Source organism: Rhinolophus hipposideros (assembly GCF_964194185.1).
Source record: "Rhinolophus hipposideros genome assembly, chromosome: 6".
NCBI lineage: Eukaryota > Metazoa > Chordata > Mammalia > Chiroptera > Rhinolophidae > Rhinolophus > Rhinolophus hipposideros.
In genome coordinates this window covers 46,342,804-46,367,701 of record NC_138052.1, presented here as the reverse complement: position 1 = coordinate 46,367,701, position 24,898 = coordinate 46,342,804, and the positions used below count along the sequence as shown (strand labels likewise).

Genomic DNA, 24,898 nt, shown 5'->3' with positions numbered 1-24,898 from the left:
TTTCTTTCTTTCTTCTTTAATCAATGCTCACTCTCAGATGAACCCCAGCCAGGTATGATTGCAAAGTATTTTCGATTCTTATGATTTTATATGCGTTGTGTTTGTTCTGAAAATGTCCTAATCCTTTTGACTTACTTCCCCTTCTAGTGCATGTTTCATATCCTGACTCTTATAACTAAGTTAAAGTACACATGGAAATAGAGGGCATTTGCATCCCTAGGGATATGAACTGTCTTTGGGTGACTTCATGCATTGCTGTTTGGGCCCAGAAAATAAAGAATAATGCATGGCATGTTAGTGAATCTGTGCCTTCTAATGTTCCAACTGCCTTTCCCCTTCCATGTATTCATTTTCTTAGAACTTCCAGCCCTTGCTCTTAAATGTCAAAGTCTTATTGTCCATTTCTGTGTAGGTAGAAGAATAACAGGAAGCAAGTGGGAAGTAATTTAGGTCTCTTTGCATGCTTTATCCATAACAATTGTGTTTCTCAATGTCAACAGTATTTCCTCAAGTTTCCTTCATTGCACTAAATGGAGTTTTAATAGAGAGTTGTAGTGAAGAAAGTGGTCCAGGCCCAATGGATGTGAAGGATGGTAAATCCTCAGGCAAACCAGAGCAGACACTGAATAAATAGCCTGTAGAGTTCATCCAAGTGAATGCTGCTCTTACCTCTTACCGGAGTATTGTACTGAAGATGGCCCAAGACTGTATGACAAATATTACAACAGAGTGAACCAAAAAGCAAAAATTCCTAACTTTTGCCCATTCTGATTCTTTTTCTTTATTCTAGACCAGGAGAGCTGCTCAAATTTAAATGCTGGTTGTACTCACCAGTGTGTTCAAGGGCCCTTTGGGGCTCAGTGCCTATGTCCATTGGGATACCTGCTTGCCAATGATTCTAAGACCTGTGAAGACATAGATGAATGTGACATTCCAGGCTTTTGTAGCCAGCACTGTTACAATACAAGAGGTTCTTTCCGGTGCTGGTGTGATAAAGAATACATGTTAGACACTGATGGAAAGACTTGCAAAGTTACAGGTAATGACTGAGTTTGAAAGTGAACTAACTTCCGCCTATTAACAACATACCCCAGAGCTTAAGATCAAATGTTGCCTGTAGAGATTTGACTGTTGATTAGGAGTCAAATGGACTTGAATCCTGGATGGGTTATATACCTTCCTTAAACCTCAGTTTCTTGTGAGGATTAAATGAGCTATTATGCATAAAGATCTTGATGTACTTTGGAAAATAGACATTAAAACATATACAGATAGAAGTTGTTTTATTATTTAGAGTAAATAAAAATGGTTTTTATATTATTTAAAAATGATTTCTATATTTAATCATCTTTATATAATGCTTAATGAATTCAATTCACCCAATATTAATTTCAGTTTCTACTATGTGAAAGTGATTATACTATGTATTAGGATATTAATTTGGGTACATTAAAAGTGGCCAAATAAAGGAGGCCAAAAAACAAAAAAATTAGACAATTTCTTTCTTTTTCAAGTAGGAGCCTAGATGGTAGACCATCCAGGGGGTAAATCTGGTCTGTTATCCTCATTGTGTGGTTTCCATCTAGGAATCCAGTGCTACTGCCTCAGTCTTTGCTCTCAGAAAATAGGGAAGGACAAGAGAAAATGGAGAGAAAGTAGCTTCCTTTTAAGGATATGACCTGAAATTTGATACATCATTTCTACTCACATCTTATTGGTCAGAACTTAGTCATATGGCCACTCTACACTGAAGTGGAGGCAGAGAAGTATCTCTAGCTGGGTGGCTGTGTGCCAATCTAAAACTTGGCATGATTTATTACTAAAAAGGAGGAAAAGGAGGGAGGATACTGGGAAATAATTAGAAGTCTCTGCCACAGCTGAACACCTTGGGGAAAACAAAAGTATTTAAGACATGATTCTTGCTATCAAGATGCCTACAATCTAGGAAGGAAGATAAGCAAAGAACAAAAGGAATTATAGTACTAGGAAGAATGCAAGTATAGTTCACTCCAGATTGATATTCAGTCAAACGTTGAAGTATAATTCAAGGAAGAAAAATATTACAGAAAAAAGCTTATTTTAGATACTAATGAAAATCAGCTATTTAGGTGAGGAATGAAATGATTAGAAAATCATTCTTATGGGGATTTTTGTTTGTTTTTCCCATTACTGTATTTTGGAATTACATCTTCGTCTGTTACCAAAAGTATTACATCAAATATTTGAGACACTTTAGTTTTGTTTTCTCCCAGAATTTCTGACATTTTTGCATTTTCATTTTGGACAGCATCTGAAAATCTTTTGTTACTCGTGGCAAGTCAGAACCAAATTATTGTTGACAATATCACCTCCAGTGTCCACAATATCTATGCACTTATTGAGGATGGCTCTCACATTGTAGCCATTGATTTTGATTCAATTAGTGGTCGTGTCTTTTGGTCTGATAGAACTGATGGTAAAATCTGGAGTGTGTTACAAAATGGAACAGATAGAAAAGTGGTAAGTAGATTTCTACTGACATTTGGCCTAATCATCCTGTCTTGGGTCTATTTGCTATTACTCTTGCTTGGAAGAAAGCCCTACCTCATCTTGGGTAACTCATATTCCCCTCTGGGCCACATCATACCCAAGAAACGTGGGCATAAAACACCCAAGACTAATTTGTGGGTGTTTTAGATATGTATGTAGCCTCTAAAGGCAGATCCATTACTCTGATTATGCAATGCAGAGACTTCACAAAAATCTATGAGGTCCCCTTTGCAAAGTTTTTCTAGTGGATGAGAGCAGAGGAAAATGCAGGGGAGTTAAGGGATTGATTTTCTTAGTTTGAATTTAGTTATGTTTCTCAGTCCATCTCCCAATTTCAATTTCTTGGCCAATTTGATGGTCATGTTTCCTCTGCCCCTTAGAACTTTATTTCATAATTGTTGGTACTTAATAAAAATGTTACTTTTGGCATCTGGACATTATAAAGTTTCATTGGGTTGCCAATTTAGTGAATGGATAGAGCTCTTTTAATTGCAAACACTTTGAAACCAAAATGAAACTAGATACTTATCCAACTGTAGAGTTATCTTAGAGTAGTCAATTCTTCAAAATCTTGTATGTTTTTCCTACAAAGACTTACTGTTGATTTTGTGGTTATTTACATGGGAAGACAAAATTTTCTGATGCTCACAAGCAATCCTAGGACAAGTTAGATGCCTTATTCCAGATCTTCATATAATGTCCATGTTAGCATTCATTTATTCCTTTTAGAATTCATTCTTTATTCACTTTTGTCTTTAGGTGCTTGATAGTGGTGGCACCATGACTGAAAGTATGGTGGTAGATTGGGTAGGTCGCAATCTTTACTGGACGAACTATGTTCTGCAAACAATTGAAGTCTCTAAACTGGATGGGAGCCATCGGACTGTGCTGATTAGTGACAATGTGACAATGCCAAGGGGACTAGCGTTAGATCCCAGAATTAGGTAAGACTTTCTATAGTGTTTTTAAATGATGTTGCCTTGACCTGGTTATAATGAGGGAAAAACAACAGTAAAACAACAGTAAAACAGCTAATATGAATATCATAAAATTTAAAATGATCCCTTGTTTAAACATCTCTATAGAAATGGTAGGCATCCTACTGGTTGTTGCTATCTTTCCTTTATCTGAAAGTTTTCTTCATGAAGTACACAAGAGCAAGTGGTTGCTCACTTTGAGACCACATTGATTTATTAGCCGGGCAATACAATTACTGAAATGATTGCTGTAGAATTACATAAGTCATTTCCTAGCACTTCCTTTTACATCATATAAAGAAGAACATTTTTGTTCGTTGGTCCTAAAGGGAAGAAGGATTAATATTCCCATTTGCTTAGACACCTCCGAGGGCTTCCTTCCTTGAATTTACTTCAATTCTTCACTTGGACTCTTTTCTGCACGATGGTTATTTGGGCAAATTATGTTCAATGTGACACAGACTTCTAGATATTGTAGACTATTACACACCACTGAAACTTAGATGAATCTCTGATGATGAATAAATTGATTCTCTTATCTCAACCATAACAGGGTAGATAATCAAGGATAGATGGAATTTTCTAGATCAAATATTTGTGGATTGTACAGAAACATGAATTGACATTGAGACATTGCAGTGTCATAATGTACTGCAAATTTTATGAACATTATAAAAACACCCACATGGCTTTTGATGACATTATGATTACAGTTTTACGTTGTGACACTCAGAGAAAATAATAAGCTCTGTGCGTATATTCTGAACTGGAGATGATTTCTTTTAAGCAGAGTATAAATGTGATGTTCTATTACTTTAGGTGACAGTTATTTTCCATATTGAAATATGTCCCCACCGATTGGTAATTGGTTTCTTTTTACAGTGACCATCTGATATTCTGGTCTGACTGGGGCCATCACCCTCGTATTGAGCGAGCCAGCATGGACGGCAGTTTCCGCACTGTCATTGTCCAGGACAAGGTTTTATGGCCCAATGGCTTGACTATTGACTACCCCAACAGACTGCTCTACTTCTTGGATGCCTATCTGGATTACTTAGACTTTTGTGATTATGATGGACACCATCGGAGGCAGGTGATAGCCAGTGATTTGGTAAGTTGGTAGTGAGGAAAACTAAACTAAAATCATAGTGGCTTCATGGAAAGCAATAGAGTAACAAAACTAAGAATTTCATTTTTGTGTCGTAGACATGACATGGCCAATCCAGGAAATATCAAGAGGAATAAGGGCCAGTTCATCTTTTATCAGTAACATCACACATATTTTTAAAATTCGGTTCATGTCAGATTCTGCTATGTTCAGGAAGGATCAATTACTTGTGTGATTTAGTTGATCTATAGCTATTAATCTGTTGCTTTTGTGCCTTTTAAAGTGCTAAAAAAATTAATAATTATATTTACCGTCTCAGTTAAATGATAGCTTGTTATATGTTTTGTATTTCCATTCAGGAAATTCTGTTGAATTTATTTTCGCAAGTTGTGAGAATATACAGAAAACATGTACTTTACCAAAAGAACTGTTACTGATTTCTATTTAAGATTGTCATTGTTCACAGTTCTGTGACTTGAAGAGACCCTGGGGAGGCCTCCCCACCTTCAGGAAATATGTGTCTAAGCTCTATCAGATTTACATGCATATGTGAGTGGCAGAACAAGACTGGAAATAGCACTGGATAAGGAGTGTGGATAACAGGGTGGCCGTTAGGGCTTGGGAGTAAGGGATCCAGATAAGTCACTTTACTTTCTGCACTCTGGTTTTGCTTTCGTTTGTAAAGAGGATGCCCAGTGTGATTATGACAGTAAAAATGAAGACTAAATGACACGTGTGTGAAAGGATTTTGAGTGGTATAGTGGGAGGTAGGTCAAGCGGTATATTTTTTGTCTGTCTCTTGAACAGTGACTTCCCTATGTTTGTCTTAAATAATTAAACGCTAAAGGAAACCATCTCCTTGGGCATCCTTTTCTACTTTGTTCACCTTGGTTTTTATTTCTGGGCGAGATCTCATTGCTCTCTTCTGCTTCACAGATACTGCGGCATCCTTATGCCCTAACTCTCTTTGAAGATTCCGTGTACTGGACTGACCGCATTACTCAACAGGTTACTCAAGCCAACAAGTGGCATGGAGGGAACCAATCGGTTGTAATTTACAATGTCCACCAGCCCTTTGGGATTGTTGCAGTTCATCCTGCGAAACAGCCAAATGGTAAATGAGATAAAATTGAGAGAGAGAAAGAGAAAGAGAGAGAGAGAGACATCTTGCCTGGGAGTGGCTTGGAAAACACTTATTCTGGGAATGCAAAATACGTAATGTTGCAGACCCCTTTTGTTTGGGCAATACATGTTCCTTTACTTACCACCCCAGGCCTAACATTTCCATTACTTTTATTTACCATGGGAAACTCAAATCTTGTATGTAACAACAGCAGATCTAATGTGTCATTTTATTCAGCAATTCACTATTGCCTGTGTGACTGTTCTCTGAGTCTCAGTTTCCTTGGCTGACAAATATAGTATAGACCAGACACCTAGTCCCTTAGATCCTTTTATCGCTACCACTTTGCGGTTTAAAGCAACTTATTTTTCGGACTGATTTATTGTGGCACCATTGCCCTGTAGGTGTCTTCTTGCAGTCACGTCAAATCATCCTTAAGTGCATGGTGTGGGTGGTTAGGTGATTTAAAAATTTGGCCTTGGTAGTGTTCTTTCTGGTGGGAGGAGGGAATACGTCACTCAGTCTTCTCTCCTTATAACTCTATAATGGTTTCTCATCACATTTGAGAATCTGGTCCCTGTTATCTACCTGGTCTCTTCTCCCTCTCACTCTTGCCACCTCGGACTTCATTTGGCCCCAGAAGCATACCAAACTACTTCCCATCTCTGTGCTTGTGCACTAGCTCTTCTGTCTGCTTGGAACTTCTCTCCTCCAGATCTCGCATTAGTTGCTCCTTCATGTCACGTAGGAGTCTACCAAACACTCCTTGGTGGCCCTTAGCCACCCTATCTAAAATAGCCTTCCCTTCTCACAATTATTTTGCTCTTTATTCTCACATTCTGAAATCACACTATTTATGAGTTTAGTTCTGTCTCCTTTTGTTAGAATATCTGCCCCGTGTTTATAGTATTCCCAGTGCTTGGAATGGTGTTTGGGACATAGTGATGGCTTACCATTTTTTTGAATGACTGAATGGATTAATGAATCGAACAAGATATATGTAATAAGAACATGTAAGATCTAGAGAACATCCTGTGAGCTTGGGATGCACAAAGGATCCTTTTGTCAAGGAGCAGAGACACACAAAGATGTCATCAATAAAAAATTAAAAGATTATTATCTAACCAAAATTTGGACAACAGTAGGTAAATGTCAAGGTCACATAGGGAGCACATGCCTTGGTTTCATTTAATGTAAAAAGATCTCCTTTATGCCAGGCTAGGAGACACATAATATTTAGCATCATATTTTTATACTAAGCCCTGGATTATTCAGTGGCTGTTTGTTCATAATCCAGTTATAGACTGAATTTATCTGTAACCTTGGGCAAGTCACTCCTCCCTCTTATGCCTGTTATGAATTTTATATTGAAAACATGATGTTAGGCAAGGGTAAAACAGTTTCAGAAAAAAAACCAAACCAACAGAGGTAACTTTGTGTACTCCAAATACCTGGGACCTCGGGGAGGACAATAACAGCAGACTTTGTGGACGTCTAAAAATTTATTTAAATTGAGACATATTGACACATAACACTGTGTTAATTTTAGGTGTACAATATGATTTGATATATGCATATATTGTGAAATGATCACTACAATGTTTAGTGAATATCCATCACCACACATACCTACAAATTTTGTGTGTGTTTGATGGAACTTTTAAGATCTGCTCTCTTAGCAACTTTCAAATGTATAATACAGTATTATTAACTATAGTCATCATGCTGTACATTTACATCCACAGGACTAATTTATCTTATAACTGGAAGTTTGTACCTTTTGACCACCTTCACCCATTTTGCCCCACCTGACACTCCTTGATTCTGTCAACTACCAATTTGTTCTATGAGTTCTGTTTTTTTTTAGAATTCACATGTAGGTATTTGTCTTTTTCTGTCTGATTTATTTCATTTTGCATAATGCACCTCAAGGTCCTACTATGTTGCAAATAGTAGGATTTCGTTCTTCTTTTAATGGCCCGATAATATTCCATTGTGTGTGTTTGTATATATGTCACATTTTCTTTATCCATTCGTTCTGTGCACTTTAGTGTGTGTGTGGAGTTTCCATTCAGCAACGTTTACTTCTTTCTTTTTATTGCAGGCATAAATTCATGTGCCTCTGCCCCCTGCAGCCATCTATGCCTGCTTTCCTCACAGAAACCACAGCTTTACTCCTGTGTTTGTGCTTCGGGATGGAGTCTCTCACATGATTCTGTGACCTGCTTGAGAGGTACCGTATGCCCCTGAAGTGTGTCCTGAAGCTGGAGCTTGCCAAAGTTTGTGCAAAGCAATGTAAACTCTAAACCACTTGCTGATGGAGTGTGTACCCTTTGATTCGGCAGGTATTTGTGGAGTGTGTGCTACTTGGGGTGATACGATTGAACACCTCAGTTGTAATATAGTTTCTGTATATGGAGCTAATATTACGTGTGTATGTGATTCACCGATCTTTAATTTCATATTCTCTCTTACCTGGTTACAGTCAGACAAGCTATGATAGTGGAAAGTTCCAAATTCTGCATCTAAGAAGCAAAACTTCTCTACATTAGTGTGTGGCCTCATTTTTCAGGTTTCGTATCTCATTTTTATTCTCAAAGCCAATAGTCAGTGTTGAGTATTGTAGCCTAGGTCTTCTGACTTTAATTTCAATAACTTTAGTATTATTGTCTGATACTTGAAGTTCTCTTTGTGTGAAATATTTTAAGTGATTATTTGAGCAATTTAATCTTTATCTCCTCTTAGATATTTTGCTGGGTTGATAGATGAGTATGTGAAGAAGGGTTATACTCAGTACTTTAGGAAGTAAGGAAGGAAAAGATGCAATCAACCCACAAAAGAGATTTCTTCTGGAGTATGTACTTGATGTACAATAAACTCTTTTAAAAAAGCATTTTGCCTTTGCTTAAAAATCTAACGAGTTATTCTAAGCTTAAGTTTCCTTCATTTCTCAATGAAGGGGAGTGAATGTGTTTTGATACTCATAAAAATGGCTGTAGATAAGAAAATTAAATGTTTAATGATAAAAAATTCCTACATTAAGCAAAAATAGAATCCTAATCTACCAGGAAATTTAATTTAAAAATGGAAAATATATGCTGAATCCAGGAAATTTATGGAGTTAACAAATTATGCAGATGCAGGCTTAATCCAACAGCATGTAATATTTTGCAATGATATGTCCATGATGAAAGATTTTAATTATTGGTGATACTTACAAAGGGATTGGCATTTGCCATTTTTCTTCAGAGATTTATTATGCATCTAATCCCTGTTGACATTGTTTAATTTAGTGTGTCCTCAGAGTCTTTCAGCAGAAGATTAAACTGGGCTATAGACATTTAGGATACAAAGCATTCTTTCACCACACAAAGATTGTTGAATTGTGCATTGGGGATTGGTGTCATCAATATTACTAACTGATGGTGATTGATAAATATTAATTCTAAACAGTACCTTTTGTTGTTTCACAAATAATTCCACTAGTGGCTTTTCCATGGGCCGACTTGACTGAAGTGGAACTTTTCTGCTATTTCCCCGCTGGTTTCTGAGTACAAGTTAGGTAACTGAGTGTCACTATTTGTTGACTACAAAAAGGTCACACATTTTTTTCAACAGGAAGTTTGGAAGTCTTGTTAACGTTTATAGATGAAAACATTTGACTTAACGTACATGTTCAATAGCCTTTAAAATAGTGTTCACTAAGTGGGATGTCTTTGGAAATGCTTATGTGATAAGGTTAAGTGAAAAAGCAGGTGCTGTCTAGGAACAGACACGTAAAAACAAGCATTAAAAAAGCCTGGAAGACTTAACCACACATGCCAAATAGTGGTTAAAGTTGGGTAGGGAATTTGGGGATGTTTCTGGTTTTTTCCTAGTTTTATGTTATAGATATTTTAAAGTGAGAGCCTTCTTCGTATGAATTAGCTTTTCTTTTGAAAATATTTTCCCTATAATGCTAAAACAAATAAACAAAACTCAAACCAAAACATTTCCCTAGCACCTCCTAAAATAACCTCAAATCCCAAATAGTTTTCTGACTCAGTCTGAGGGACATGAGACAATTGCTTCAGTGATTATGTGCAAAAAAAAGATGCAAACACTCCTTGCCCATACTCTAGTCAGGGTTGCAGTGCTGGTCAGTGTCTGCAAGGTTCTGAGTTAAGGGGGACCTAGATTTGGGAGTCATAAATCTCACCCTTTAATTACAACATAAATTTCCCATTCCTGACTGTCGTCTCTGTACTTCTGCTAACACTAATCTAAATGCAATCATGACATAAAATGTAAAAATGAAGAGATGCTCTTTCATTTCAAAAGACTGAGGCATACTGACCTTGGAAAGCTTAAAAAATATCACCTCCTCCTGAACTCCTTTCCACCTAACCCTAGGTTCTTCTGTGCCTACTCCTTCCTGGCTATTGACATTGGGGATCGTAAGGGCCCATATACTTTGTCTTGACCTCTAGACTTGAAGTTCCTTGAGGGTAAAGCCTCCACATGATTCACTGGCGTACATTATTGCCTGTGACACATAGTGGCACTCAGTAAATGCTGAGTGAGTGACAGATCCTCCATTATTATTATTTTTTCCTGTTCATTCTGCAGTCCTGTGTTTTTCACCCATTTGCTCCTTTATACAGGTGCAGTGTCATAAAATCCCTCCTCCTTTTTTCTTTCCGACAGAGCACGTTTCATGCACCCTCCTATGCCACTGGTCTCAGAGGTCACTTCCTTTCTAGTGTTTCTCTGACATCATTCACCTTGGATCTCACACTTTCTGCCAGTCCATGGCCCACAAATGTTTAGTGGTGGTAAGCGCTCTCAGTACCCCAGCAGCAATCAGATAAAGGCCCTGAGACACATCCCCAGGAAGGGGTAATGGCCCAAGGAGGAGCAGAGCTGGGAGTGCTTGAGAGAAGAGTGCTTCAGAGGAATCAGGAAGGCCCAGGTCTGATGAGAAATTCAAAGTTTTTTAGGTCTTAAAACAGTGTTTTGGTTGAGAACTGCTCCAGTTAATTACCCATTAAAAGGGCAGGATTAGGTTTTGAGTAAGTCAAATTTAAAATGTCCCCTGTGAAATTGGGAAATATTTCTTGTTTTTACTGAATCAATAGCATTTATAACATATAATCAGTAAATAAGTAAATATCATCTCAATATAATTTCAAGGCATATCTGAACTCATAGCTCTCATTTTTTGTTACTGCTATTAAGTCAAATGGATTGAGTGGTAATGGATATGCAGCAAGTTTCACCCAACCTGCACTTTTTTCAAATTAATGATTAAGAACATAGTTTTTGGAGTCCAAGAGACCTAGTTGTGTGACTTGTTAAATTGGTAATTTCTTTGTGCCTCATTTGAAAGTTGTGTGTGGATGTATGGGGGTGGTAACTATCTAACAGAGAGAGTTATGAGGCTTCCGGGAGATAAGTTAAGTGAAATAGTATTTGCCTGGAACATACTGTGTGACATATTCTCAGTAAATGGGGGTGATTATTATGGCTATTGCAGTTGTTTAGAAGAGGGGTAATGTGCAGTAGCCAAGAGAGGACGGACCTGTGATTTACTCCTTGTTGCATTGTTTCCTGTACAGGTCACATAGCCCCTGCGAGTCTCATCGGCCTCAGTTAAAAACAACTTTGCAGGCTTGTTGTAAAAGATGAAAGGCTATATATTATAAAATTTTGTAAAGCAGAAAGCATTAGTAGTTGCAAAATTTACTTTAAATTTGTATTTAATAAATACAAATTTAATAAATGCTGAGTTATTTCTCAGTAATAAAAATACCAGGAATGAGGAAAAGCTAATGAGATGTGAAAATTAATGGAAAAAGTGTCAAAATAATCTCGCTGAAGATATAAAACTTCCCAGATTATCAAAATAATAAAATGTCATTTTTAGCCAATGAAAATTATGCAACGATTAATCATTTTACATTGTGTCTTAATATGTGATATATCTTATTATGTGTCTTAACACAAAACTCACATTCCAAAGTTTTCCTTTTCTCAGAGGAATTATAAAGTAAAAGCCCACTTTTGAATTTTATTAATTTATATTCCTTTTTTTTTTGAAAATGGGACTACATCTAGGATAAAGATTATCTTTGAAAAAGGACCTTTTATTATCTATTAAGGAGGCTAAGTGAACCGATAGTTTGAATAACGTATTATGAGGCTGCTTAAGTTGCAATGTACAGAGACTTTTGAAAACTTTAGAAGACATATTTACATATTCACTTATGCATCCATCCATTTATTTATTTACGTGGTCATTCATTGAGTCAGCAGTTATTTATTAGGCAACTATAATATGCCAGGCTTTGGGACCATAGTAGTGAGTAAATTAGACATAGTCACTGCCTTTTGAGAGTAAGAATCTACGGTGGAGGACATTCATTAGCCAAACAACTGGTGGGATTATAAATTGGATTTATTTTGTAATTAAAGTCTCTAATAAACACCAGGCAATGCTTTGCAGAGTTGTTTTATTTTCTGAACCTACTTAAAACTAATAAACTGCCATTCACCAAGAATCGTTTATAAGTTTTCTCATGTTTTTTTTTTTTTTTTTTTTTTTTTTTTTTTGCAAAATTCAACTGTCCTTTCCCTAAGTTATTCAGTGTTAGTGAGGTTTGTCTGTGGGTTGAAATGGAAGAACTTCCTGAATGTGATGCTTAGTGAAGGTGGGTGGTTTATCAGTGTAAGTTGGGAATTGATGAAGAGTAAGGTAAATACTGATCTGCCTTGGGAAAGCCCAGAAGCACTGTGTGTGGAGTTAGAGGTCTGGTGACCCAGTGACCCACTGAAATCCAATGGAAGGCCCTGGATTGCCTGATGGAATAGCTTCCATGCATTATATTTATTGCTGCAGTGCTGCAGTGGTATTTTATCCTGTAAGATGGTAACAATCTGAGCCGGCTTGGTAGCTCAGGCGGTTAGAGCTCCATGCTCCTAACTCCTAAGGCTGCCGGTTTGATTCCCACATGGACCAGTGGGCTCTCAACCACAAGGTTGCCAGTTTCGATTTCCCCGCAAGGAATGGTGGGCTCTGCCCCCTGCAACTAATGATTGAACACGGCACCTTGAGCTGAGCTGCCACTGAGCTCCGGGATGTCTCAGTTGGTTGGAGCGTGGGCTCTCAAACAAGGTTGCTGGTTCGACTCCCACAGGGGATGGTGGGCTGCGCCCTCTACAACTAGCAACGGCAACTGGACCTGGAGCTGAGCTGCGCCCTCCACAACTAAGACTGAAAGGACAACAACTTGGAAAAAATCCTGGAAAAATACACACTGTTCCCCAATAAAGTCCTAGTCCCTTTCCCCCAAAAAAATCTTAAAAAAAAATGATAACAACCACTGTGTTCTATTACTCTAAATGTCTAAATGTCTGAGAATAGTGGGATATAATGTTGACTGATATTTTGCTATTTTTACAGATGATCAACCTTTCTTAATAACTGTAAGACGCAGTGTAATTTTTGGAATCTCCCTTAACCCTGAGGTGAAGAGCAACAATGCTATGGTTCCCATATCAGGGATACAGAATGGTTATGATGTTGAATTTGATGACTCAGAGGAATTCATCTATTGGGTTGAGAATCCAGTAAGTTTTAAATAACATTCCAAGTATATAACTTGTTCTCAAAGAACTTGCACTGATGCCTTCTTAAAAGCAAACTTTGGCTGGATGGATACAAGGAAAAGGGTCCAGAAATAAGTTAATTTACCACTGAGTTTTTATTTTTTTCCTTTTTTTTGACTCAGGAATGTAAATCGGAGGTTGGCCTCGAGAAAAGATTGGGGAACTCTTTAGCTTTCGAATAATAAACACATTGAATCTATTGGGTATTCTTTATTCATTCAGCAAGTATTTATTAAGTGCTTACTGTTTGCTCTGCACTGAACTAGCTGTTTTCAACTGCAGAATACATGCTTAGAAGCAACAGCCACAAAGATTGTCCTTAAGGAGCTTTAAGCTCGTAGAAGATATTAGACTAACATAAAAATGATCATAACTCAAGGCAAAAAGCAGTAGTTCCCTAAAGGAATTTCAGGAAAGCATTTGAAGTAGCTGTTAGGGCCTTCATTTAGAATCTTTGCCTCCAGGATAAAAAGGACATTTTTCCAATTCCTTTCCCATTCCCTTGGGCCCCTTCCTCAGCCTTTAGGAATGAAACCTGTGAGGATGGGGAAGGGGCAAAGAGAACACAAATGAGGAAGAAACGAAAGATCTTTGTGTTTGATACTTGTCACCACTATGCAGAATATACTCCTGGTCTGATTCGCACCTGTGACTTGGGTTACTTTTATGACTCTAGCCTGTGGTAGCTAAGAAATAACGCTCTGTATCCAATAGCAAAGATAGTCTGAATGGCTAGCCTTGTGTATCCTGTGACACACTTAAAACTGAGTGTTTTCAGTGTTGCTGGCGTTAGCATTATACACAATGAGGCCACCCAATGGTGCTGAACCCCTGCCTTTTCTCCAAATCTGAGGAGTGTTAAACTCCTCAGTAGCTGGCAGTAGCCACCGTGAAGAAAGTGTTTCCACGTAGAAGTGGTGGCCTTGAGACAGCTCTCTTCTTGTCCTTATTTTCAGGGTGAAATTCACAGAGTGAAGACCGATGGCACTAACAGGACAGTGTTTGTTCCTCTATCTAGTTTGGGCTCTTCCATGAGCCTGGCCTTAGACTGGATATCAAGAAACCTTTATTACACCAATCCTGGAACTCAGTCAATTGAGGTAATGATTCCACACTACTACTTACACAAGCATTGGTTTCTGATTCATGTAAAATCTATTATCAGGAAATGCTCTCATGGATTTTGAAATTATTTTTAAGCAGAAGCAAAAGCAAAGAGAGTATTAGCTATCAAAGTCTCTGATGCTAAGGAGGAAAGCCAACTTAAAAATAAATTATTGGAACTTTCTACTGCTCTATTTGTCTCCTCCTAAACATCAACACTAACTTGTTCTTATAAAAGGATTTTAGATAATTTATAAAAATATATAAAAAGGTAAATAAAAAATTACATAAGGAATTCAGCATAAAGGGAAGATTACAGTAGGCAGGGAATTTTCACTATCTTTCCTCATCAAATCTCCAATGCTATTTCAGTCCCACACCAAATTTATAAGTTACCTCTGTTCTAAGATGGAAATCTTTCTATGGCTCCAATACAGTTTTTCTAACAGTGAAACAGAAAGTAGAAACTTGATTCTAATTCCTTTGATACTCTCCTCTTTGCGATAACTGTTCTTTTTTACTCCAATTCCCAGAAGAAATTCTAGATGGGGTGCAGGTATGAAACCACATGAAGTAAATCAGAAGTAACTTGACTAGTGTTGGTTTTCTCCACTCTGGGACAAGGTCAAAACATGTAAGGGATTATTAATTCATAATAGTTTTGACAGCGAAAATTCCTAAAGCAAAGTGAGGGTCTTGGAGAAGGACCATTAGCAGTGCCGTGGAAAGTGACAATCCACCGTTCTGGGTTACGCCCCAGCTACAATGTCAGTTGCTCTTTAGGGCATTCGGACAGAGAGATACTGAAGATGAGAAGGGCACACAGCAGCCAAGTGGCTAATTTAGAGCAGATTTGCGTGGAGCAGCTCACGTCAGACAGTGCTTTACAATTTTACAATTTCCATAAACATCATCTCATTTAATCTCCACCGTATTCCCAAAGGCAGGCAAGTGTAGCAATCATTCACAATGAGAGGAACATTTGTGATATGCACAAATGCTAACCCCCAGAATATATAAAACTGGGTAGAATCAACTCCTTTAACAGGGAAACTTGGAGGCTCATCTGGTGCAAGCCCTTTGTTTTTCAGTAAAGAACCTGAAGCCCACAGCAGTTAAGAATTTGGCTTCATCATTCAGCTTCACCGCCTAATTCCCGGGCAATGTTCTAACTTTGCCTTGTTATAAACCACAACTCTAGCAATCCAGCCTGGTGTAACCCCTTCTGACAGTGACGGAAGGTGTTTTTCATAATCTCAATTAAAATATCTTCTCCCATCAAAATGTAGGCAAAATTTATAGCCTAGGACCCTTAATACCGAACTCATATCTCTCCAGACTCCACTCAGCCCAAAGCTGCCTTAATTCCAAATGACAATTAATATGCTTCTCTTCTATCTCTTGATCTCTTGCTTTGTAAATGGAGGTCTTCCCTTTTAGACTGATAGTTTTCCCCAAACAGGGAACGTGTCTCGTGCATCAGTATTAGGTAGAATGGAACGGTGCCAGTTGAAAAATAACTGAGCACGTGCGTGTGCATCTGCATGTGCGTGTACGTGTCTACGTATCCGTATAAACCTACAGTTTGTAATTGTGCCCCAGTGCAGGGACGCATGGAGGGAAGATAATTTGCTTTTGGAGTCCAAAGACCTGGTGCTGAGTCTAGTTTTCTGGTTCTTTTATTCATTCATTCAACGAACACTAGTAAATGCTTTCTATGGATAAGTCCCATGGTTACTCCTGGACATTCCAAGATGAACAAAACAGGTGGTTTTTTTTTCTGATTTTTAAGTAGCTCACACATCTGAGAACTAGACACATAAATACCTTTGCTGCAGTGGGATAAGTGTGGTAGAAGCAGTGAATATAAAGAGCTGTGTGGTTGAGGGCAGAGGTAAAAGTGTGGGAGAGAGAATGGCAGCCTTTTCATAAGTCGTTGTCAGCTGAGTCTTGAAAGATGACCAATATTTATTTCTGCCAAATGAAGAAGTAGGGAGAGGCAGCCAAGGCAGAGAAAAATACTTTATTGAAAACCTTGGGATACGAAGATGTATTTTGTGACTGGGAACACTACTATGTTTCCTCTACTCATCGGCTGTTTGACCTTGGAAAAATTACTAAACTTCTCTGAGCCTCTCTTTCCTTGTTGGTAAAATGGGGTTAGTTGTTCAATAAGTGAAAGTACTTCATGACACTCAGGCCCTGTTTCCCTCAAATCACCAATATATTTAGAATATCTATAAAGAACCTATGAGAATAGTGATCCAAAGGTAAATTGCTCTTTTAGTGCTTTTATTGGATTTCCCCTTTGGTGCTATCAATTGTGACTTTTCCAGGAGAATGTTAGATTGCTTACGAAAACAAGAATAGTGTTCACTTACTGTTTACCTGTACAAAATCCTTTCCAGCATAAGAGTAATTCATATTTAATTCCAACTTGAAAATAAAAGAGAAACATTTAAGAAATAGTTTTCCACTAGGGGTAGCTGTGTGCCCATTCACTAAAAGCCATTTTGTAACTAAAATGTGAAGCCTACAGAATGGGTGTGTGAGAGAGAGCTTGAAGTATTCCAAAAGACAAGGAAGGAACTTTCCTTTGAACTAAAGAGATCCTTAGGCCTAGGAAAAGCAGAGAAATGGTAGCAGAAAGAGGCAAACAGAAAAGAGAAAAATCATGTTAGTCCAAGTAGGAGGAGAGAAAGAAAGATACCAGACAGGAGAGAGAAAGGTTTAGAGAGAAGAGTGAGGGAGAGAAGAAGGGTGTGTGTGTGTGTGTGTGTGTGTGTGTGTGTGTGTGCACGCATGCACACGCACAGAAATAGAGAGACAGACATAGAGACAGAGAGAGGGGCAGAGAAAGAAACAAACACAGACACACAAGTAACTATTTGCATTGAAAAGCAATTTTATAGAAAATCCTTCATGCAAATCAACAAGCATTTTTAAAATTTCTTACTAGTTGTTTCTCCTCTCAGACCATCTCAGGTGCCTATTAAAATAGCCTTGTTCCTATAAGAGACTGCCTCTAGTCCAGTAATCCATATCTTTCTGTGATGTGTCAGGGTTCTGTTAACATTGTGATTATAACAATAATAGCAACAATAATTCAAAATAGATAACATTGGGAACGTTAATAAACCTTTCAGTCTTCTTTTTCATCATCTGTTATATGGGCATAATACAATTATGGGCATAATAAAATTCTGTGGTATTTATCTCACAGAATTATTGTAAAGATTGAATTCAATAATGCTTAGTAGAATTGCTGGGCACATCAGTTATTGCACACATAGTAAGTGCCCAATAAATGTACAAATAAAAAACTTAGGAAACATTTATTAGAAAGTTTTGCTAGGTTCTGTGTTGAGGGCTTTACATGAGAAATGGTAATCCTGTGAGCTCTAAGCAGAAGGTGCCATTATCATCCACATTGTAATGCTAAAGAAACTTAAGTTCAGAGAGGTGATATTACTTGTTTCAGTCAGATGTGGCAGGGCAGGGATTTGAACTCTTGGGTTTTAAGTCAGGCTGTTAACTTGGAACAGAATTCACTTGAACTCTGAGTAAATTCGCACTGTGTGATAAACTATGTTGTAGTGATGGGCCAAGGGGTGCTGTGGCCCAGGCACTGGGTGCAGGAGAGCTGTGGGGTTCCCATTTGTCTTCCAGAGTCTTATCTTTTTCTGATGGCATTTTTGTAGTTTCTCTCCAGCAGTGATTTTTCTACGTCCGCCCATTTGAATCTTTTATTTCATACACATTTCCTCTTCTGAAATTTTAGGTGAATTAAAACTAGGAATTTGAAAGGTGATTTTGCTTTTCTTACTTTCATTTTCTGTTGAGCTGATTTCCTCATAGCCCTGAAATGCAATTAGGAATTATCTAAACCTCACCAAACCGTCCCATTCATCTCTAATCATGCTTTGGAATTTGTTGTATGTGTTACGTTCTCCTTCATCTCAGTTTTCTTTGTTTTCCTCTTATGAAACTCAGTTCTAATAAGTAATTTTATGTCTTAGGTTTTGACACTCCGGGGTGATGTCAGATATGGAAAAACACTTATTACCAATGATGGAACAGCTCTTGGAGTTGGTTTTCCGGTTGGCATCACTATCGATCCTACTAATGGGTGAGTGTTCAAAGATGGCTCACACCTATACAGCACTGTGTTCGTAAGTGTTATGGTCTGATTAAATGGAAGATTTCAAACTTAGGACATTTTTTGATTTCATTTGCCAACATTTGAAAAATATAGATTGGTGAGGAAAAGAAATAGCTCTGTGTTATATTTAATGTGAAAGATATGTGTTTTTTTCTGTGTTCTTAAAATTAATGACATTAGATTGAAAATTAATTCCAAACAAACAAGAATTTCAGGAATAGTAAAGTAGAATTATATGAATGAATTATATATTCTGACTTTGAGTGTATGTGGAAAGCTTTAAGAGGGTTGATAACATTTGAAATAGATCTTGTAAGAGGACAAGGCTTCCAGTAGATGGAGACTGTCTTGCCGCTGGGTAGTTGTACTCGAAGCCAAGTGAGTACTGAAGGTGTAGAAACATTGTGGTATTTAGCATAATTGTGTAGAAGGCTGGAACCAGAGGCTTAGGGTAGGATGCAGTTGACCAGATGGGAAATACAGTAGCTAAAGATATTTAGGAACAAATCATGGAGAGATTTTAATGTCATTCTGGGGAGCTGGATTTTAGTTTTTTTGAGAAATTAGGAGCCACCAAGGAATTTGGAGAAAGGGAATGATAGAACTAAATTTGTATTTCAGAAAGATTGCTTAGGATTGGAGTGGAAGAGGCCAGGGGCAGGGAGAACAGTTAGGAGAAAGTGGAATTAATGGACAGACGTTAGAGTCCTCTAGTTTGTTTGATCAGTTATTCAATTTGTTGCTCTATGATACTGAATTATAAACCAGAATAATAAATTATAAAATATGAGCATTGATTTTTTTTTTTTTTTTTTTAAAGAACTAACTATGACACTCCAAGTGGATTTTGACCTTTTGTTTGAAAGTGAGCAGGTTCTTAGTCCTGGAAGGGAGCTGAAGAACTAATTTGTATTAGCTCCCTACTTCAAATAAAGTAGATGTGTAAATCAAAATTCTATTCCATGATCGCTTGATTGTCCTGGTTTTCAGTTATCCTTTCCAGAAGAAGGACTATCTTAGATTTAAAGTCCCACTTTTGAGACTCAAGCTCATTCATTATTCATTTTTCATTCATTAGACACTTCTTTATTGTACTCCTGTCATTGGCTGGTCTATTATTTTGGATCAGTTAACTATTGCAATAAACTCCAAATGTATAATGGCTCAAAGGAAGTTTATTTGTCTTTCATTTGGGCAGAGGGTGTGAGGAAGTTTTACTCTACACAGTCATTCAGGAACCCAGGCTCAGGCTGATGGCATCTTCAGGAGGAGACTTTCAGGGTCACCCTGGGTGTTGACATCTTTGGGCTGTAAAGGAAAGAGCATTCAGGAATGTGCTGGGTAGTTTTTATGGACCAGGCCTACAAGTAGTGCATACCACCTCCGCTGACATTCCTTCAGCGAGAATTCAATCACATGGCCACAACTAACTGCAAAAAAGGAAGAACATGTAGTCCAGCTTTTTACTAAGAAAGAAGAGGGAGACATTGATTTTGGCCAGCGAAAGCAGTCTCTGCCAAGGTCGGGGGTGTGTGGGGTAGATACAAAGATTATTAAAGACATAACCTGTAACTTTGTTACCTCAAGAATTTGTAATTTAGTAAGGAGGATAAAGCCTATGCATAGACACCAAATAACTAGGTCTATATATGATTAAGAGCCATAAGAGAGGCTAAAAAAATTGGTTTGAGAGTTCTACAGAGAGACATTTTCAGGTTGATGGAGGTGATGCCATTTAGACACCTAGCATTTCACTAGGCAGAGCTAGCTTTGAAGATACCTCCCATTCTATGAGGGAAGGAAGTCAAGAACAGTGACAGAAGAGTGAGGACATGTTCAGATAACTAAGAGCAGACCAGTTGGATTAGGAGGCAAAGAGGAGCTTAGAATTTTGTTTGCGGAAGTGGGAAGGGAAACGGGACAGAGACTCATGGATGTAATGTCTTGTATATTCAGTAAAAGAAACACTTGAGAAAGTTATGGTTAATGTTATTGAATCAATTGCTGCAAAAATTACTTCTGTGGATCATCAGTAATAAAGGGTTGAGGCGATTATAGACTTGCTGGTGACATTTGAGACAAAATATTCATTAGAGATACAAAAGTTAAAGAGTGAAAGGAAGGTGAGGAAGTGTGACTATTTTTAGGAGTTTGGTACTGAAAAATTAGAAAAGATAAAATGTAGCAGAAAAATAATTTTTTTAGAATAGGGAAAACTGAGCATATTTTTAAAAGCAGATTAAAGATCAATGATGGAGAAATAATTGAGAGTGAAAATCATGGGCCAGGGATTAGAAATTCATGAAGAATAGGAACGACCTTGGAAGAACCTATATGAAGAACATGATATGAAGTCAGCTAAGGGTGAACATTCTCAGCTAGGGTTGGGTAGCTTAAATTTTTAATGAACTCCGAATTCACAAGAGTTTTGTGACTTTGTCCAGCATAGTTTGGTAGCCTAGAATGGGAGAGGTAAAAGACAATAATGGCAAGAATGCAGGGTTAGCAATTAGAAAGGTAGGCACAATGAGAGATAAAGAGAATAAATGAGAATATTGTTAAAATTGTTACACATGAGGTCTAGGCATGGAAGGACTGGAGGTTTGGGAGCTCAGGCAAGTTTTAAGGGTAAAGAAGATTCAACAGGAGAAATAAAATAGAAGCAGGGAAAAGATGGGAGAGTTTGGTCAAAGAGAATTTCAAAGTTTGAGAACTTAAGAGGGAGAGAAGTTTAGAGATGAAGATGAGGTTCATGGGATGGGTATATTGGATTGGTGGTGGAAGAGGTATGCAAATAAAGATGATTGGAATTAAGGAGTTTGAGGACTTGTGAGAAAAGGGTATGAAAGGATTGTCTATTGGCTATAACAGGAGAAGAGATAGAAAGGAGTTGAAACTTGGATTCAACTCTAGAAGTTATGTCCTCAGTGGAAATAGAAAGAACCCTTCATATATTTTGATGACCTTTCATATATCATAGGTGTGGTAATTCTGTATGGTGATCAGGGTTCAAGTGTGCATATTGAGTCTAGTTAATTCATTGATCTCACTGTGAAATGGAAAGGTCAGAAAAAGTTGCACATACTTCCTGATATTAGCATGCTAATGGGATTCCACTCAGAAAAATATTACTCTTACTTTCTCCTATTTTTTATGTTAAATTTCAAACTTTTAATTTTTCACCACTGAAATCATATTAGATAAGAAAGTAGTGGGTCTTGTGGTAGATGATGATTTGGAGAATTAAATACAAAGCCTGAGAAGTGAGCAGGGAGATACCTGACAACATTTACATTAGCTTTGCCCTTCCCAGGGTACTGGGCAATATGTGAGCCTTTGAAAGGAATTGACTACTGATGTAGGCTTCTTCTTAGTCATAACCTTTCCATCTGACTGACCAACCTAAAGGGTCACCCACCAATGGAAGATGCTAACCTCCTAGTTATATACCATTTAAAATGGCATCTCCCCCAATAATAACTAGGTAGTATACAGACATTGATAGAACACTGGTTAAGCGCTCCTCCACATCGTATATAACAAGACATTGATGTGTCAGACATTGTCCACTGAATTGTATGCATCTTGAGGACAAAGAAACCCACACCTTTTCATTTAAATTTTTGAATTAGGAACACCATTTACTCTAATCCGCCTTCTGTCTCATTAAATGTTGGTGTTTTTCATGGTTGTAGGAAACTGTATTGGTCAGACCAAGGAACTGACAGTGGGGTTCCTGCCAAGATTGCAAGTGCTAACATGGATGGCACATCTCCAAAGACTCTCTTCACTGGGAACCTTGAACACCTAGAGTTTCTCACCCTTGATATGGAGGAGCAGAAACTCTACTGGGCGGTCACCAGCAGGGGCGTGGTATGAGCACCCTTTTGTCTGTTGGTTACACATGAGGTTACATGAGCACCCTTTTTTTCTGTTGGTTACACATGTTGGTTATGTCATTGCTGAGCTTGCGTAGCTGACGCTGATTGTTCTGTTTTGTCTGGCAGTGGGTCTTGAACAATCTCACGTGGCAACTTGTACCAGTGTTTTATTGCCTTTTTGCCCAATAACTTCTTTCCCTTGAGCAAATCTTGCTCTAGTTGAAGTCCAATTTTTTATAGTATGTGCATAGTTTCTTATAATGTTTACATTTTGAGATAAAATAATTCCATTTCTTATTTCTTATTTGTCCATGAAGAGACATTTCTTTCATGTGCTAATGACTTCAGTGCTTTTCTTTGAAAGTTCTCTAGGCTCTCCAGTTGTAGAGACTAAGAAAAACAAATATATAGCAAACTTCTGCACTCAGCCTCCCCTCCTAGCTACATATTATTTTATAATATCATAACATGGTTGAACATATGTGAAAACTTCCTTTACTGGTAGTTTTAAACTTTAAGGTTGAGTTTATTATATTCTGCAATAAGAAGCAGAAACTATATAATTTCATTCACTCAAAGAAATAATATTTGATCTTCCCTGCTATGCTTACGCAGCTGAGCTGGGACTAGGCATAAAGACGGTGGTCAATAATAATTACTGATCAATTAAAATATTGCCTTGGATATGGAATTGAATGTGTGCCAGTCTCTTCCTTGCTTTTTTTTTTTGATGTATATTGAATGTGTGTGTATATATATATATATATATATATATATATATATATATACACACATATATATGTATGCTTACAACTGTGAACATGTATTACATTGTAACAAGTTTACCAATTAATGACTCATTTCACTACCCACTGTTTTTCATCTTGTTTACGTCATCTAGCAATCTTCCTTGCTTTTTAAATGGCAGTGATTTCAGATCTGTCTTTGACATGGGTGCTGTCCATAATATTGTGCAGCAGATTTGGTTTTCAGTTCATTGACTAATCTTACTTCTAAAAACTTGAAAAAAAAATAAATGTACTTGTAATGGTGATAAACTTTGGGGATTAAAAACAAGTGGTAAAAAAAAAATAAAAAAAAAATAACAACAACAAAAAAAAACAAGTGGTGATGTATGTGAAAGTACTTTACAGACTTTGATGCATGTGTGCAATAATGAGGAAGCTCTTGTCACGTGGTATGATTTCTGCATACAACTTAGCATGACCTACACAGTACTCACCACCTGCCTCCCTTCCTATTTTTATTTCTGATCTGCTCTCCTGAATCCGTGAGCTTATTAATGGTGTGAGTCTCCAACCTTTCTCCGAGGCTAGAATCCTCATATTTTTCCTTCACTTTAGTAACCATGTCCTTATTTAATCATTACAAAATCCTGGTAACTTGTCCTTTGCCTCTTTCCTCAGGTCCAACCTTTTTGTGCCACCTCCACCATTCTGAGCCACTCCTCTCTGGCCTTGAATAGCTCATGGCCCTCATTACTGGACCTGCTTTCATGATGGAGGCATGTTGTCTTCATTAAACCACAAAAAATAGGTTAGATTACTGCTCAGCCTAGAACCCTGGCCTAGAGGAGTAGCTCCAAATACTTCAGTCACGCTTGGTCCAGCTTGGTCAGTCACGCTTGATCTGGTCCAGATTACTCCCTCAGCAACTCCCCTACAAGCTTATCTCCTCTGTGCTCTAGCCTTCTGGAACTTCTGTCACTTTCCCGGGCACAACCTGCTCTTATAATTGCTGAGCTCCCTTATCCAGTGAGGAAGGATGTGAGACCTTGTTTGCCTCTCTTGCCAGTGCTCAGATCACATCCTGGCACAGAGGAGGTACTTGAGACACATTTTCGGAATGAAATCAAACGAGCTATGTCTATAGTTTGTTTTTCTTCTAGAAGCAGACAATTTGTCATTTTCCATTGGGACATCCATTCTTGTGTGTTCTTTTCCAGTTTACCAAATCATTTTGACTAAGGCTTGTTACCTGTTTTGCTATAACAGCATTACTCTTTGCCCCATCCAGTCTTGCTGTCTTCTGTGATTGTATGGAGCACGTTTCCTATTCCTTTTGCAGAAATTGTTGATGGAGATGTTAAATGCGGGGTCAGTCAACTGTTTAATAGCCCACAGTTAGATATTAAATGAGTGTCCTTGACCAGAATATTACATGCAGGGATGAAAGAAGTTAGGCCCGTTTTCTTCACCATGTGATTTGAGAAAAGTTGACTGACTTACTCGACTCCAGCTTCATTATCCGTGAAATGGGCACAATGACATTTGCCTGACCTACTGCTCTGTGCAGTTGTGACTATCAAATCAGACAATAGATATGAAAAATGTCTGTAAAGGACAG

At 37.8% G+C, this 24,898-nt stretch overlaps 1 protein-coding gene across 1 annotated transcript in view; it reads left to right on the top strand.

Moving 5' to 3' along the window:
* LRP2 (LDL receptor related protein 2) overlaps positions 1-24,898 on the top strand; it is a 199,847-nt gene that overhangs the window by 100,347 nt on the left and 74,602 nt on the right. The window contains exons 26-35 of the mRNA XM_081052410.1: positions 791-1,039; positions 2,288-2,499; positions 3,289-3,473; positions 4,389-4,617; positions 5,551-5,728; positions 7,842-7,970; positions 13,179-13,345; positions 14,341-14,484; positions 18,508-18,617; positions 22,346-22,523. Coding sequence (XP_080908536.1) covers positions 791-1,039; positions 2,288-2,499; positions 3,289-3,473; positions 4,389-4,617; positions 5,551-5,728; positions 7,842-7,970; positions 13,179-13,345; positions 14,341-14,484; positions 18,508-18,617; positions 22,346-22,523 — 1,781 coding nt within the window. The remainder of the gene's footprint in view (positions 1-790; positions 1,040-2,287; positions 2,500-3,288; positions 3,474-4,388; positions 4,618-5,550; positions 5,729-7,841; positions 7,971-13,178; positions 13,346-14,340; positions 14,485-18,507; positions 18,618-22,345; positions 22,524-24,898) is intronic.